The sequence below is a fragment of the Aotus nancymaae genome, unplaced genomic scaffold (genome assembly GCF_030222135.1).
Source record: "Aotus nancymaae isolate 86718 unplaced genomic scaffold, 86718_ANA_hifiasm-v0.15.2.pri h1tg000046l, whole genome shotgun sequence".
NCBI classification, from domain to species: Eukaryota; Metazoa; Chordata; class Mammalia; order Primates; family Aotidae; genus Aotus; species Aotus nancymaae.
This window is the reverse complement of record NW_026988460.1, coordinates 27,110,679-27,125,110: the sequence shown is the minus strand read 5'-3', so window position 1 is coordinate 27,125,110 and position 14,432 is coordinate 27,110,679. Positions and strand designations below refer to the sequence as shown.

The 14,432-nt window shown below is 43.8% G+C and overlaps 1 protein-coding gene across 1 annotated transcript in view; it reads left to right on the top strand.

Annotated features, from left to right (window-relative positions):
- Positions 1-13,645, top strand: part of RAB7A (RAB7A, member RAS oncogene family) — a 79,389-nt gene extending 65,744 nt beyond the window's left edge. The window contains exons 4-6 of the mRNA XM_012435380.2: positions 5,616-5,834; positions 6,798-6,926; positions 12,141-13,645. Coding sequence (XP_012290803.1) covers positions 5,616-5,834; positions 6,798-6,926; positions 12,141-12,236 — 444 coding nt within the window. The 3' untranslated portion in view covers positions 12,237-13,645. The remainder of the gene's footprint in view (positions 1-5,615; positions 5,835-6,797; positions 6,927-12,140) is intronic.
- Positions 13,646-14,432: the final 787 nt, after the last annotated feature.

Below are 14,432 nucleotides of genomic sequence, written 5' to 3'. Positions count from 1 at the left end.
TGAAAAAATAGTATTGAAATAACCTAAATGAACAGTTAAACTGTAGATTAAATGCAGCCGAAAAAAGCAATAAGTCATAAGAGCTGAGCAGATTTTCTAAAAGAAGACTTAAAATTGTAGGAAACTGAAAAGCAAAATCTTAAGAGCAACTATAGAAAAAAAAGACGTGACTCAATAAAGGAACAACAGACTGAGGAATTCTTAACAGAAGGCAGAAGGGAGTAGAATAACGTCAGGGAACTGGGGTAAAGGCCCATCTGAAGATTCTCCATGTGTATTAGCAAGACTCAGACTACCTCTTACTCAGGGAAAATAGAACTTCTACGACTGAGCTATGGTTTTGGTAGCCATGTGGGCCAGGGGATTCAGAAATCAGAGCCCAGCCCCTACAGGGTTGGGAGTTGTCATAACAATCCCATCTGTACCACTAAGCTCTGGGATCTTGGGGCACTGCACTCCTGAAGCAAACCCTATTAGGAGATCCACAGGGTACTGAATGAAGTGAGGAAAGAGTGGAAAAAGATAACAAGTTCCCAAGAGGTTGAAGCAAAAGGATGGCCCTTGTGCTCTTGCAGCCAGCTTCAGATACTAGAAGTAAATGAAAATCATTGTCTCTGGAAAAAGACATCATTATCCTAGATCTTGAGGAATCCCCATGTGTTTTTCGAGGGCTTTTAGTAGCTTTCAATAAACAATAATCAAAATAAGAAAACAGGGCACCACAAGAAACCAGTGGAGACTTCCCTGGTAATTCCAGAGTGTTTTTGTAAAGAAATAAGGAGCATACAGAGTTTCAGTAATATGAAATGACTAAATCCTAGAGATCTGTACAGCATAGTGCCTATAGTCAATACTGTATTATACACTTAAAAATTTGCATGCTGGATGCAGTGGCTCATTCTTGTATTCCTAGTGCTTTGGGAGGCCAAGAGAGGAGTTCAAGACTAGCCTAGGCAAAATAGTGACACTTCATCTCTACAAAAAAATTTTTTTTAAAAATTTTCTAAGAGGATCTTATTTTAAGTGGATCTTATTTTAAGTGTTCTTATCACAAAAAATAATAAGAGGATGGGAGGAAACCTTTTGATGGGTAGGTTTGTGGACTACATTGTGACAATAGCTTTCTCTCCAAACTCATCGAGTTGTGTATGCATTAAATGTGTTCCGCCTTTGTATGTCACCCATATCTCACTAAAGGGGCTTTGGTTAAAGATAAGATCATCTTTTATCTGCAGAGAAGAAACTAAACAGTTAACATTGATTTGGGTAGAAAACACAAGTCATTTAACTTGTGAAAAATGAAGCACAATTATTGGAATTTGGAAATTCGAAGAATGCTGCTAACCTACAGCAGATTGGCCACACCAGAAAAGGGCTGGAAGACTGAAAGAAAAATGGCAGGAAATATGAAAGAGAGAAGTGAAAGTGTGAAGATTGGACCTACTTTTTAATCAGTCTCAGAAGGTGTAAAGAGAATAATAGATCAAAGATGATATTTGCTGAGAATTTTCCAGAATTGATGTGGCACCAATCCACTGACTCAGGAAGCCCAAATTCCAGGAAGGATAAATAAAAAGAATTCTATGTAAGTCATAATGAAATTAAAAAAAAAAAAAAAGACTTGGCCTGGCGCGGTGACTCACACCTGTAATCCCAGCACTTTGGGAGCCAAGGCTGATGGATCACAAGGTCAGGAGTTCAAGACTCAGCCTGGCCAAGATAGTGAAACCCTGTCTCTACTAAAAATACAGAAATTAACTGGGCGTGGTGGTGGGTACCTGTTATCCCAGCTGCTTGGAAGACTGAGGCAGAGAATTATTTGAACCCGGGAGGTGGAGGTTGCAATGAGCCGAGATCGCACTGCTGCACTCCAGCCTGGGTGACAGAGCGAGACTCCGTCTCAAAAAAAAAAAAAAAAAAAAAAAAAACTTAAAAATAGCCAGAGGAAAACTTGACAAACACTGCACTGAGGCTGACTCTTGGCAGTTGCAGCAGAGCCCAGCAGGCAGTGGCATATGTTCGGAAAGAGACGGGCAGCACAGTGTTCTGTCTCTGCTGAAATAACCCTCCTGAATAAAAGAGACATCTTTAAGGGCTAGTGGCAGAAGTTCTAAAGGATAACTCCAGGCAGAAAGTGATTTCATGTAGAATGCTATGAAGGAAGAACATATGCTTATATCTATTTTTGGAATCATGAGTATGTAACTGCCAAAGTAATGTAAGGAAACAAAGATCAGAACTATAATCTAATGTATAGGGGAAGATTAGTGACTGCTGTATTTCTTGTTTATTTTTAAAGTTCTTGATACCGTTCAGAAAGAAGTTGGAAATTGATTAGTATCTTAGATGGAATCAAATAAGCATGAAAAATTTCCAGGGAACATATTGTGAGTTTGTAGTAATTTAAACAGTGATATTAACACTATGATATGCACACCACAGGAACATAGGGCACAGGGTGCACCTCTCTGGGAATGCATGAGGAGAAGGGAAGTGTAGGGTAAGTATTTTATTTATTTTTTATTTTATTTTGAGATGGAGTCTCACTTTGTTGCCCAGGATAGAGTGCAGTGGCATGATCTCGACTCACTGCAGCCTCCACCTCCTGGGTTCAAGCAGTTCTTCTGTCTCAGCCTCCTGAGTAACTGGGATTACAGGTGTCCACCACCACAATTGGCTAATTTTTTGTTTTGTTTTGTTTTTTTAGTAGAGATGGGGTTTCATTATGTTGGCCAGGCTGGTCTCGAACCCCTAAGTGATTCCACCTGCCTTTGCCTCCCAAAGTGCTGGGATTTTAGGCGTGAGCCACTGTGCCTAGACAGTAGGGTAAATAAGTGGGACCAGGACAGGACTTTGCATTCCAGTGGGGGGACCAGAGGATTCAAGATCTGAAGGTGGACAAAATACAAAGTGAAAACTTTAAAAATGAAAATAGTGAATACTTTGGACTTCTGGCATTTGAAAATACAGAAAGTACAAATCATAAAATGTTAAAAGATTGATAATAGATCACATTAAACATCTGAATAACAAGATTCCCAGAATAACAGAAACAAATCACAGAAGGAGGTGAAAAAGATGATAATGCCTAATAGTATCCAAGCAGTAGGCCACCTGGTGGATGCTACAATATAGGGAGTGGAATAGCCTCAGATTGATGGTGGGAGTGTAGTAATGAGTACAGCCTTTTCAGTAGAAACTGCCATTCTGCTCCCCAGTGTCAAACATACACTTAGGCAGCAATCCAGAGTTCTGAGCCTGAGTGTATGGCCCAGAGAAACTCCGCTTCCCGGGCTCAAGTGATCTTCTCGTCTCAGCCTCCTGAGTAGCTGGGATTACAGGGTTCCACCACTGCACCTCGCTAATTTTTTTTTTTTTTTAGAGAGACTGGGTTTCACCATGTTGGCCAGGCTAGTGAGCTCCTGACCTCAGGTGATCCACCCGCCTTGGCCTCCCAGAGTGCTGGGATTACAGGCTTGAGCCACCTTGCCAGGTGGGGTATAATCTTAAATGGAGAAAACAAAACGTGTTGAGACAAGCAGCCTGGCTGGTTTCCTGTTTTGATGTGGTCTAGAGAAAAAGAACAGAAGCCCCCTACTCAAGCTGTAGCTTACCTAACTTCCAGACAATCAGCAACAAAAAACCCCAAGAAGATGTTATCACAAGTTCCCACTTCATGGGGCTAGGGACCTCCCTGGGGCCCCCCAGCGTGTGTAGTTACACTTCAACTTATAGTTACTTTTTCCTCATTTTAATGCCAAAAATCACACCCAGGATGGAGATTTAACCTGCTAATGCCACAATTTTTGAAGAAGCATTTCCAGCCACTGTGCATGCACTAGAAAAACCCCTCCTATACATACCCTGACATCACCCTTCCCCATAGGAAAACCCTTTAAAGTTAACTCCCACACTGCTTTCGGGGAACAGCTGCCCCTTTCCTTTTGCAGTGCTAGCTCACTATGCACAAGCTAAATAAACTTTCACTTTCTCTTTGCTATTGGGTCTGGTGATTTCTCTTGATTTCTGTCATGGAAGATGACAAGAACCCAGGACACCGTTAACAATTTCAATTAAAATATTAAAAAATTTAAAGATCACAGTCAGCCATAGGACTGTACTTGTTGTTGATGTTTTGATAAATATGGCCTTTATTTTTGTAAATTCAAAGTTAATTTTGTTAACTTTCTAGGAACCCCTTAACTTGTCGACTTTTCTTTTTGTTGTTTTACTTTACCTTCTTTGTGTATCTGAGTCCCAGATGATGAATTGGTTCCACCTAAAAGTAGCAGAGTTCTTACGTAAATCTGCTTGTAGGAGTCTATCTGAAGGAAGCCATTTGAAATACAGAAAAAGCTCTCTATGCTGATGTTAATTGCTGAGTTGTTTATAATTATAGGAAATTGGCAGCAATATTTTCTTAAAGATAGGAATGGGTGGTTCACTAAATTTGTTAGGCAGCAGTAAAGTCCAGCGAACTGCTCTCCCATGTCACGCCATCTACTGTCGCCAGAGTGCCCTGGTGTGTGATGGGGTAGAGGGGAGGGGTGTGGGAGAATGTGGAGAGTGTCACATATGCAGTCTAGGATTTCAGCTCCAGAAAACCCCTCTGTGCAGATGACTAGAACTCCTTCCTGTGTGGGAGGATGCCAAGTGTTCTTTTGTTTGTTTGTTCTTTTGTTTGTTTGTTTGTTTAAGAATGGGGTCATTTCTCCACTTTCAGTGATGCATACATATTCAATGTAGAACATTGGAGAACCAGGAGAGCACAGAGATGAGTATCACCAGCAGCCCTGATCCTGTTCAGTCTACATGTGTGGACTTTGTTTATTGTATCTGGGGAAGGGAGAAGAGCATTTAGTGCCCTAACCTGCTGAGAGGCAGTGGAATGATTAGAGATAAATTTGTCTTTTTTGCTCTTCATCCTTATATCTGAGTTGTCATCATATTCGTCCAGCTCTGTTTGAGTACCTAGGGCAGTGAGGATACCCAGCCTTGGTCTTAAAACTTAGCATGGCCATGAATGATGTGGCCAGCTTGGAGCTGCTCAGTAGAACCTGGTTTAATCTTTACTCTGGCGTGTGTTCTCATTGTCTTTCTCTTGGTCTCTTTCTGTCACAGTTTTTCATTTGTTTTGTTTTTTTAATTGAAGTATAATATAAATGAAATAAAACATACTAATCTTTTTTATTGTTTCGGCAAACTTTTCATACAGTAAAATACATAGATTGAACTGTATCATTCATGAGTATCACCTCACCTCCCTGTATTTCCATTGCACCCAGAAAGTTCCCAGAGTACTTAAGTCTTAACATTTATAGCTCAACTTCCACACACCACCTACATGTGACCACTACTTGGATCAAGATATAAGAAATTTCTAGCACCCTGGAGGTTGGACTCAGTGTCACCCGCTCATAGACACATGCTCATATATGCTATTCGTGAGGATTGATTTGGATACTCTGGTGCTGAAATTTGCTTCCTGATGTCTCGTGTCACTTGTCTTTGTGGGTGGCCCCACAATCTAGCCCATTTCCTCTGGCACCGCGGCATACACACTCATGGTGCTCTGCCAGCATTATCCCAAGGAATAAATGTTTTGTCTCTCACAGATTTGGGACACAGCAGGACAGGAACGGTTCCAGTCTCTTGGTGTGGCCTTCTACAGAGGCGCAGACTGCTGCGTTCTGGTATTTGACGTGACTGCCCCCAACACATTCAAAACCCTAGATAGCTGGAGAGATGAGTTTCTCATCCAGGCCAGTCCCCGAGATCCTGAAAACTTCCCCTTCGTTGTGTTGGGAAACAAGATTGACCTCGAAAACAGACAAGTAAGTACCAATGATGATAGGTATTGTCACACTCACCTGCTCCCCAGGGGCCTTGTGAATTTGGAGAGTTCCTTGCTAAGCTCACATGGCTGTATGAGGTGCTGGTGGAAATCTTATTACCTTATGCGAGCCCTTCAGGCCAGCTGCCTTTTAAGGACCAGGACCCACTGACCTGGGTTAAGTCCCCATGCTGCCCCCAACTGGCTGTGACTTTGGACCATTGTCTTGGCTCTCTGAGCTTCAGTTCCCTTTCTGAACTTTGAAAGAGGGAATTCAATTTTGTCATTCTTAGTAGTGGCCTCCCAGCGCCTCCAGGCCATGCCTGGATCTCCATGTGTGCAGAATATTGCTTTGGGCTTTGAGTGAAATTGCTGTACTGTAGTTTCAAATATCATTTCTGTTGGAAACATAGACTCTTTGATTAATTACAACAAGGTTTATTTCTGACCATGGATCTCTTTTTCTCCCCTTCCTAAGTGACTTAGTCCTTATCTCTTGGCTGAAATTGGGCTAGGGGTTGGGGAAGAAATGAGAACGTGTGAGTGGCATGGGTGACATCACACTAGCAGTAATGGGGAAGGGACTATAAACCTTAAGACCAAGCTGCTGGGCAATTCCTGTCCTGGGATCTCTGAGGTCCCAGTAAATACTCTTCATTTCTTCCTGGACTGGCTTCTTACTCCGTTCACAAACGGCTTTTAAGGTTGGTGAACGGAGGGTCAGAAGGTATGGGCTATAGACCGAGACAGGCTTTGAGCTGTCTTGCTCAATCCTAGCTATCCTGAACATAGCCAGCAGGGCGAGTTTGGATGGGTCTGCAGGTCCCCTCCAACACCCTCTTTCCCTAAGTCTGTGTCCTCACCTGTACCACCTGTAGGCAAGGGGCCATGACATTTCCTGGGGAGGATGGAGTCACTGCTGGCTGCTTCTGTCATGAGCCTGTCTGCACCCTGCTTCTTTCAGGTGGCCACAAAGCGGGCACAGGCCTGGTGCTACAGCAAAAACAACATTCCCTACTTTGAGACCAGTGCCAAGGAGGCCATCAACGTGGAGCAGGCGTTCCAGACGATTGCACGGAATGCACTTAAGCAGGTGGGTCTCCCACAGCTGACCAGCCCCTTTTGGTGATGCCTGACCACTGACCCAGCTCATGCCTGGCCTCCTGTCCTTAATCTTCTCTAGCCTACTCTTTTCTATATAGCCAGAAAACCCTGTGTGTTCATCTGGGAAGGTTATGACATGTTCTGCTTAAGCTTCCAGAAATCCCGCTTTGTGGGAAATAATCTAAAAGATGCAGAGGCCATGAAGACTGAGGCTGCCCTCCTTTTTTTACTAGGCTTGTTCTTGTTTTCTTTGCATGCAATTGGGAGATCAGGACACTGGGAGACCCCAGTCAGATTGCTGCTTCTATTTAAGGAGGAAGTAAACTTGAATATGAATCCCAACTCTGCTCCCTACCAATCATTATATCTAGTTTGGGCTTTAAAAAAAGATATTATGGCTGGGTGCGATGGCTCAGACCTGTAATCCCAGCCCTTTGGAGGCCAAGGTGGGCAGATAACTTGAGGTCAGGAGTTCAAGAACAGCCTGACCAACGTGGTGAAACCCCATTTCCACTAAAAAATACAAAAAATTAGCCAGGCCTGGTGTAATCCCAGCTACTTGGGAGGCTGAGGCAAGAGAATCGCTTGAACCCAGGCAGTGGAGGTTGCAGTGAGCCAAGATCACACCACTGCACTCCAGCCTGGGTGACAGCAAGACTCTGTCTGTCTCAAAAAAAAAAATTATATATATATATCTAAACTTCTACCCTCTCACCTGAAAAATAGGAATACCTGCTTTTGCAGAGCGATTATGAAGATTAAATGGGACAGACTCTTTCAGCTCTCACATACTGACAGGTAACTTTTTTCCCTAGGAACGGTTAAGTAAACAACACAAGGAAGAAAATGCAGGAAAACTATTCAAGGGCTACAATATCTAGAATTTCTGATTTACTGTTTCTGTGATTAGATATAACCACTCATGTGAGTTGAAAGTCTGTTTTGATGTACAGCTGTGTTAGGGGCAGTGGTGAGTTAAGGCAGGTCACGAGGCATCATCAGACAGTATCTAGGGGTGGTCAGAGTTATGGTGGGTTTTGGGGGGTTACAGAGAACACTTGAAGCACGTGGTGGCTGTGAAGGGCAAGGCACATTCTGCTGACTCCAGGAAGCTGGCTGAATGGAGGTAATGGCTTTCGGCAGGGCAGAGAGTTGTTTCGAATGGTTGCTGCAAGGACCGGGGAAATTCTGGCATGAGTGGGGTCTGCACTAAGTGTTCCAGAATAAAAGGGACAGACCTCTACCCAGTGAGGAAATTGTTCCACCCAGAGTGCCAGGAGAGCCCTCAAGTTGTAAGGAGCAGACCAAGATGCAGACTTGGCTACCTTCACCCGCATATAATAAACTGTTATGTTTTTCTTAATGTTCATATAAAGGAATGGAAATCCAAATACCTGTGAGAAAGTGCTTCCCACCTGTTTCCCTGTTACCTGGCATCAGAGTTTTTCTCCTCCATCACTACTGTCCCTGTTGTCTTCTAATAATGCTTTTATTTTTAGAGCTAGCCCCTAAGGAGTTAAATTTTTAGATTGGAAGATGCGTTTTATTGTAAGTTAGGGTGCCAGGTTGCTTTCCCCAGGTGGAGTAACATTTCAGCAGTGTGGGCTTGCTTTCTCCTTCCTCCTTGCCAGCAAGTAATAGGTGTCGCCTGTCACTCTGCTGACATTGCCAACCTTTGAGTGAGTGAATTGCCACCGTCGTGGCTGAGTCCCTCTGAGTCCCTGTCTCTGGGGCTTAGCCATTTGGATTTTCTCTGCTACACACAGCCAGCACACAGCACACAGCACACAGTTGGGCATCTCTCAGTTCTGATGAACTGTTGGTGAATTGAAGTTAACTCTACTTGCATTTCAAGTGACTTTTCCAACTCTGTGGTCTTTTTAAGTCCTTTGACCTTAGGAAAAAAATAACTTTTTATTTGGGTATATCATTTTAAACTGCTGTGTTTCCTATGTCTACATCAGATTTGTCTCTAATTCAGCTGGAATTTATTTTGGCTTATGGCAGGTAAGAGGAACTCACCTTTTCTCTCAGACAGCTTAGCCAGTTGTTTGAAATCAGTTGACTGTTGTTATATAAGGGATTTCCCTCTCTGAATAGACTGGCCATGCTAAATGCTCATATGTGCTGGGATCTGTTTCTAGTCTCTGCAGTCTCTTCTGGTGATGTCTGTGTTCCGTCTTCAGGACTGTCTTGATTTGACTACCTGATGAGGCAAGTTTCCCCTTGCCACATTCTTTTTTTTTTTTTGAGACAGAGTCTTGCTCTGTTGCCCAGACTGGAGTGCAGTGGCACGATCTTGGCTCACTGCAACCTCCACCTCCCAGGTTCAAGCAATTCTCCTACCTAAGCTTCCCAAGTAGCTGGAAATACAGGCATCTGTCACCATGCCCAGCTAATTTTGATATTTTTTAGTAGAGACGGGGGTTTTACCATGTTGGCCAGACTGGTCTTGAACTCCTGACCTTGTGATCTGCCCGCCTTGGCCTCCCAAATTGCTGAGATTACAGGCATGAGCCACCATACCCAGCCTGCCACATTCTTTTTTAACTAATAATTTTGTTAACTAGTAATTTTGTTTGAGTTCCACCATTTTCCTCTTTCACCTCCCATCCCCCAAATAAAACTGTTGAGATTTTGACTTGAATTCTTGATTTTCTTCAAGCCATTGTTTTTTTCTCATTGATTGCAATTATGTTGTGACTGTTGAATTAGTCTGCTCAGGCTGTGTTAACAAAACCCGACAGCCAGTGCGGCTCTAACAACAGATATTTTGTTTCCTCACATTTCTGGAGACTGGAAGTCTGTGAGCAAGATGGTGGCACATTTGGTTTCTGGTGAGGGCGCTCTTTCGGGCTCACAGACTGCTGTCTTCTCGCTGTGTCTTCCCATGCCCTTTCTGCTGTGTGCACAGAGAGCAGACACACGAGCAAGGTGTCTCTGGTGTCACCTCTTCTTATAAGGACATGAATTCTCTCAGATTATGGCCCCACCCTGCGACCTCATTTAACCTTCATTCCTTACTTACTCCAAATACAGCCACCTGAAGGGTTAGGGCTTCCACACAGGAATTTTGGAGGAACACAAACATTCCGCCCAGCCGGGCGCTGTGGCTCACGCCTGTAATCCCAGCACTTTGGGAGGCCAAGGTGGTAGATCAGGAGTTTGAGACCAGCCTGGCCAGCGCAGTGAAATCCTGTCTCTACTAAAAAAAAAAATACAAAAAATGAGCTGGGCATGGTGGCATGTTACTGTAATCCCAGCTACTCTGGAGGCTAAGGTAGGAGAATTGCTTGAACCGGGGAGGCGGAGGTTGCAGTGAGCTGAGATTGTGCTACTGCACTCCAGACTGGGAGACAGAGTGAGACTCCATCTCAAAAAAAATAAAAAAATAAATAAAAAATAAATCACAGTCCACTAGAAGAAATGGGAAAAATTAAAATAAATAAATAATGTTTAAAAATTAAATGAGCTGGGTGTGGTGGCTCACGCCTGTAATCCCAGCACTTTGGGAGGCTGAGGTGGGTGGATCACCTGAGGTTGGGAGTTAGAGACCAGCCTAACCAACATGGAGAAACCTTGTCTCTAATAAAAATACAAAAACTTAGCCGGATGTGGCAGTGCATGCCTATAATCCCAGCTACTCGGAAGGCTAAAGCAGGAGAATCTCTTGAACCCAGGACACAGAGGTTGCAGTGAGTCGTTATTGTGCCATTGTACTCCAGCCTGGGCAGCAAGAGCAAAACTCTGTTTCAAAAAAGTAAAATAAAAAAATATCTAGAATAATAGGCAAGCCTATTGGGACAGAAAGTAGATAAGTGGTTGCTGGGTCTAGAGTGTCATAGAATGGAAACGGGAAGGAAGGAACTCCTAATGGCCATAGAGTTTTTTTGAGGGGGTAGTGAGGGTACTTTGGACTTAGTTGATGGTTGCCCAACTTTCTGAATATACTAAAAATTATAGAAGTGTACACTTACTTTATGGCATGTGAGTTAAAACCCAGTAAAGCTGTTAGGAGTGCAATGGCTCCGTCTTGACTCACTGCAACCTCAACCTCCTAGGTTCAAGCGATTCTCCTGCCTCAGCTTCCTGAGTAGCAAGGATTATAGGAACCTGCCACCACACCTGGCTAATTTCTGTATTTTTAGTAGAGGCGAGGTTTCACCTTGTTGGCCAGGCTGGTCTTGAACTCCCACCTGCCTCAGCCTCCCAAAGTGCTGGAATTACAAGTGTGAGCCACCATGCCCAGCCAAATCTGTTATTTTTTAAAGTATGTGTTCCTAGATGGTTTATACTTTTATAGCTATTGTGAATTGAGTGATTTTTTTTCTAGATAACTTTTAATGACTAGAAGCAGTACCTGCTTTATCTCCAAATCCTAGAACAGTCCCTGGCACACAAGCGCTCAATATTTAAGTGACAGTGTTTTCCTGTACCCAAAAGTAGAATGCTGTTCCTCATTGGAAATGTGTTACTTTAGCAAAAGTCCCACTAAAATGACCGTAGTCCATCTGCTCTGATCACTTGTCACAGATAGTGATAAAATGGATCCACAGATGCCTTTCTAGGCCTGCAGCATCTGGGAGACAAAACTCTGCTGAACCTTTGGAAGAAAAACCAAGGAGACGAGAGGCCATTGGTCCAGAAAAGTGAATGGGAGATGGGGAGGTAAAAGCAGTGTTCCAGGCTGAGAAGGCAGCTCGCACTCAGCTCCAGCCACTTCACCTCATGCATACTTTGGCTAAGGGTTGCCAGATGTTTTGAGAAAAACTAGAAATCCAGATCATTGTTAACCATTCACAACTGTATGGAACATACAGAAGGCACCTGAACTGGATGTGGTCCCCGAGCTCTGAGATTGTGATCTGATGGAGGACATCTGTGAACTGTGATCTGATTGAGAGTGTCCGTGAACTTCTGTCCTGATTGTTGAGTGCAGACTACTGCTTCTCCTAGCAGGATTTCTCTCTTCACATTAACCTGGAGTTCTCACAAAATCTGTTTTTCTTTTGCTACTCCCCTGAACATGGCACCTTCTGCCAGAGCACTTCCTTCACTGAGTGGGTAGGCTCTGCTTCACAGCTCCCTGCCCACTCTGCCCAAGCAGAAGTGAGCCAACCCCTCCTGGGCAGAAAGGGCCCACAATGAGGGCTGAAATGTTTCTGTTCCCTGAGTAACCAACCTTTCTCTGTCTCCTATCCAGGAAACAGAGGTGGAGCTGTACAACGAATTCCCCGAACCTATCAAACTGGACAAGAATGACCGGGCCAAGGCCTCCGCAGAAAGCTGCAGTTGCTGAGGGGGCAGTGAGAGTCGAGCACAGAGTCCTTCACAAACCAAGAACACACGTAGGCCTTCAACACAATTCCCCTCTCCTCTTCCAAACAAAACATACATTGATCTCTCACATCTGGCTGCCAAAAGAAACCCCATCCAACACAGTTACACCCCACATATCTCACACACACATACACACACACACACACACACACACACACACACACACACACACACACAGAGATCTGAAGTAAGCAAACTCCAGCCCCTGCCCGTGATGGCTCCTTGGGGTCTGCCTGCCCACCCACATGAGCCCGCGTGTATGGCAGCAGGACAGGCCAGTGGTGGAAGTCATTCTGATACGGAGTTGGCATTGGAAGCTTATTCTTTTTGTCCACTGGAGAGAGAGAGAACTGTTTACAGTTAATCTGTATCTGATTATCTGATTTTTTTTAACGGTCTTGTGGTCTTTTTACCCCTCCCTTCCCCCTCCCTCCTTGAAGGCTACCCCTTGGGAAGGCTGGTGCCCCATGCCCCATTACAGGCTCACACCCAGTCTGATCAGGCTGAGTTTTGTATGTATCTATCTGTTAATGCTTGTTACTTTTAACTAATCAGATCTTTTTACAGTATCCATTTATTATGTAATGCTTCTTAGAAAAGAATCTTATAGTACATGTTAATATATGCAACCAATTAAAATGTATAAATTAGTGTAAGAAATTCTTGGATTATGTGTTTAAGTCCTGTAATGCAGGCATGTAAGATGGAGGGTTGAACCCTGTCTGGATTGCAGAGTGTTAATGGCTGAGAATTGGGAAATCCAGCTAGCGGCAGTATTCTGTACAGTAGACACAAGAATTATGTACGCCTTTTATCAAAGACTTAAGAGCCAAAAAGCTTTTCATCTCTCCAGGGGGAAAACTGTCTAGTTCCCTTCTGTGTCTAAATTTTCCAAAAGGTTGATTTGCATAATACAGTGGTATGTGCAATGGATAAATTGCCGTTATTTCAAAAATTAAAGTTCTCATTTTCTTTCTTTTTACCCCCCGCCCCCACTCCACACTTCAAAACTCCCCTATTAGATCAGCATCCTGCTATGAGAGTGAAAGGAAAACCCTAACAGATCTGTCCTAGTGATTTTATCTTTGTTCTAGAAGGCGCTCCTTTCAGGGTTGTGGTATCCTTAGGTTAGCGGAGCTTTTTCTCCTTTTCCCCACCCGTCTCCCCAATATTGCCCATTATTAATTAACCTGTTTCTTTGGTTGGAACCCTGGCAGTTCTGCTCCCTTCCTAGGATCTGCCCCCGCATTGTAGCTTGCTTAACGGAGCGCTTCTCCTTTTTCCAAAGGCCTGCATTCTAGGGTGTGGGCTGAGTTCTTCTGTAAAGAGACGAACGCAATGCCAATAAAACTGAACAAGAACAATGATCATCTGCCTTTGCCCTGTCTTTTTTTCCTTCTTCAAGAGTCTTGGCTCAGTAAAGACCCCATGAGCTGATCATAGCCAGTGCCTTATCAAGCAGGAGAGCCCTCTGTAAATGGGCATGTGTGGTGCTTTGGGGCAGAAAGGCTCTCTCCTGTCTGGTCCTGTAGTGCCTGTCCCTAGTTTTGATTGGGAGGGTGGTTATTTTAATCGCAGTGGTGGAGGTTGGGAACCACGAATGGAGAAAGCATTGTCCCTTTAGAAGAGCAACCACAAACTGCTGGTGACCTCTGAGCCATGCATAGCCTGTAGGTGTAACTGTAACCTAGTCATGTGTTATGTGTTTTATTTTTAGTTGACCTAGTTACTAACACTTAGATGTATAATTCTGCATTCGTCACAGGAGAGGAAGATTTGGCAGCAGAGGCCCGGTATTTCAACATAGGTAAGCCCCCACCTGGAATGGAATAGTTGTCACTTAGAAGCAGTCTTATAAAATCGTAGTAGTTCAGGTTGTGAGTCACTTGAGGTTTTGCAGAAGTACCTTGTTGACTTAGAGCTTGAATTCTACTTTGCTACACTTTTCTACATTTTCACTTCTCAGGCTCCTCAGTTGGTTTCTTTCCTTATGGCTCCTCTTGGCTTGTACTTTATGTGTTAAAAATAGCATAATTTAGAAGCTCAGGTGTATGGCTTGAATCTTCTCTGGTCCCGTATTTTGTTTGTGCCTCATCAGGTCTTTGTCCTCTAGAGGAGCAGAATTCTCTCCAGCTTGGGGCCCAGTGACTGGGCC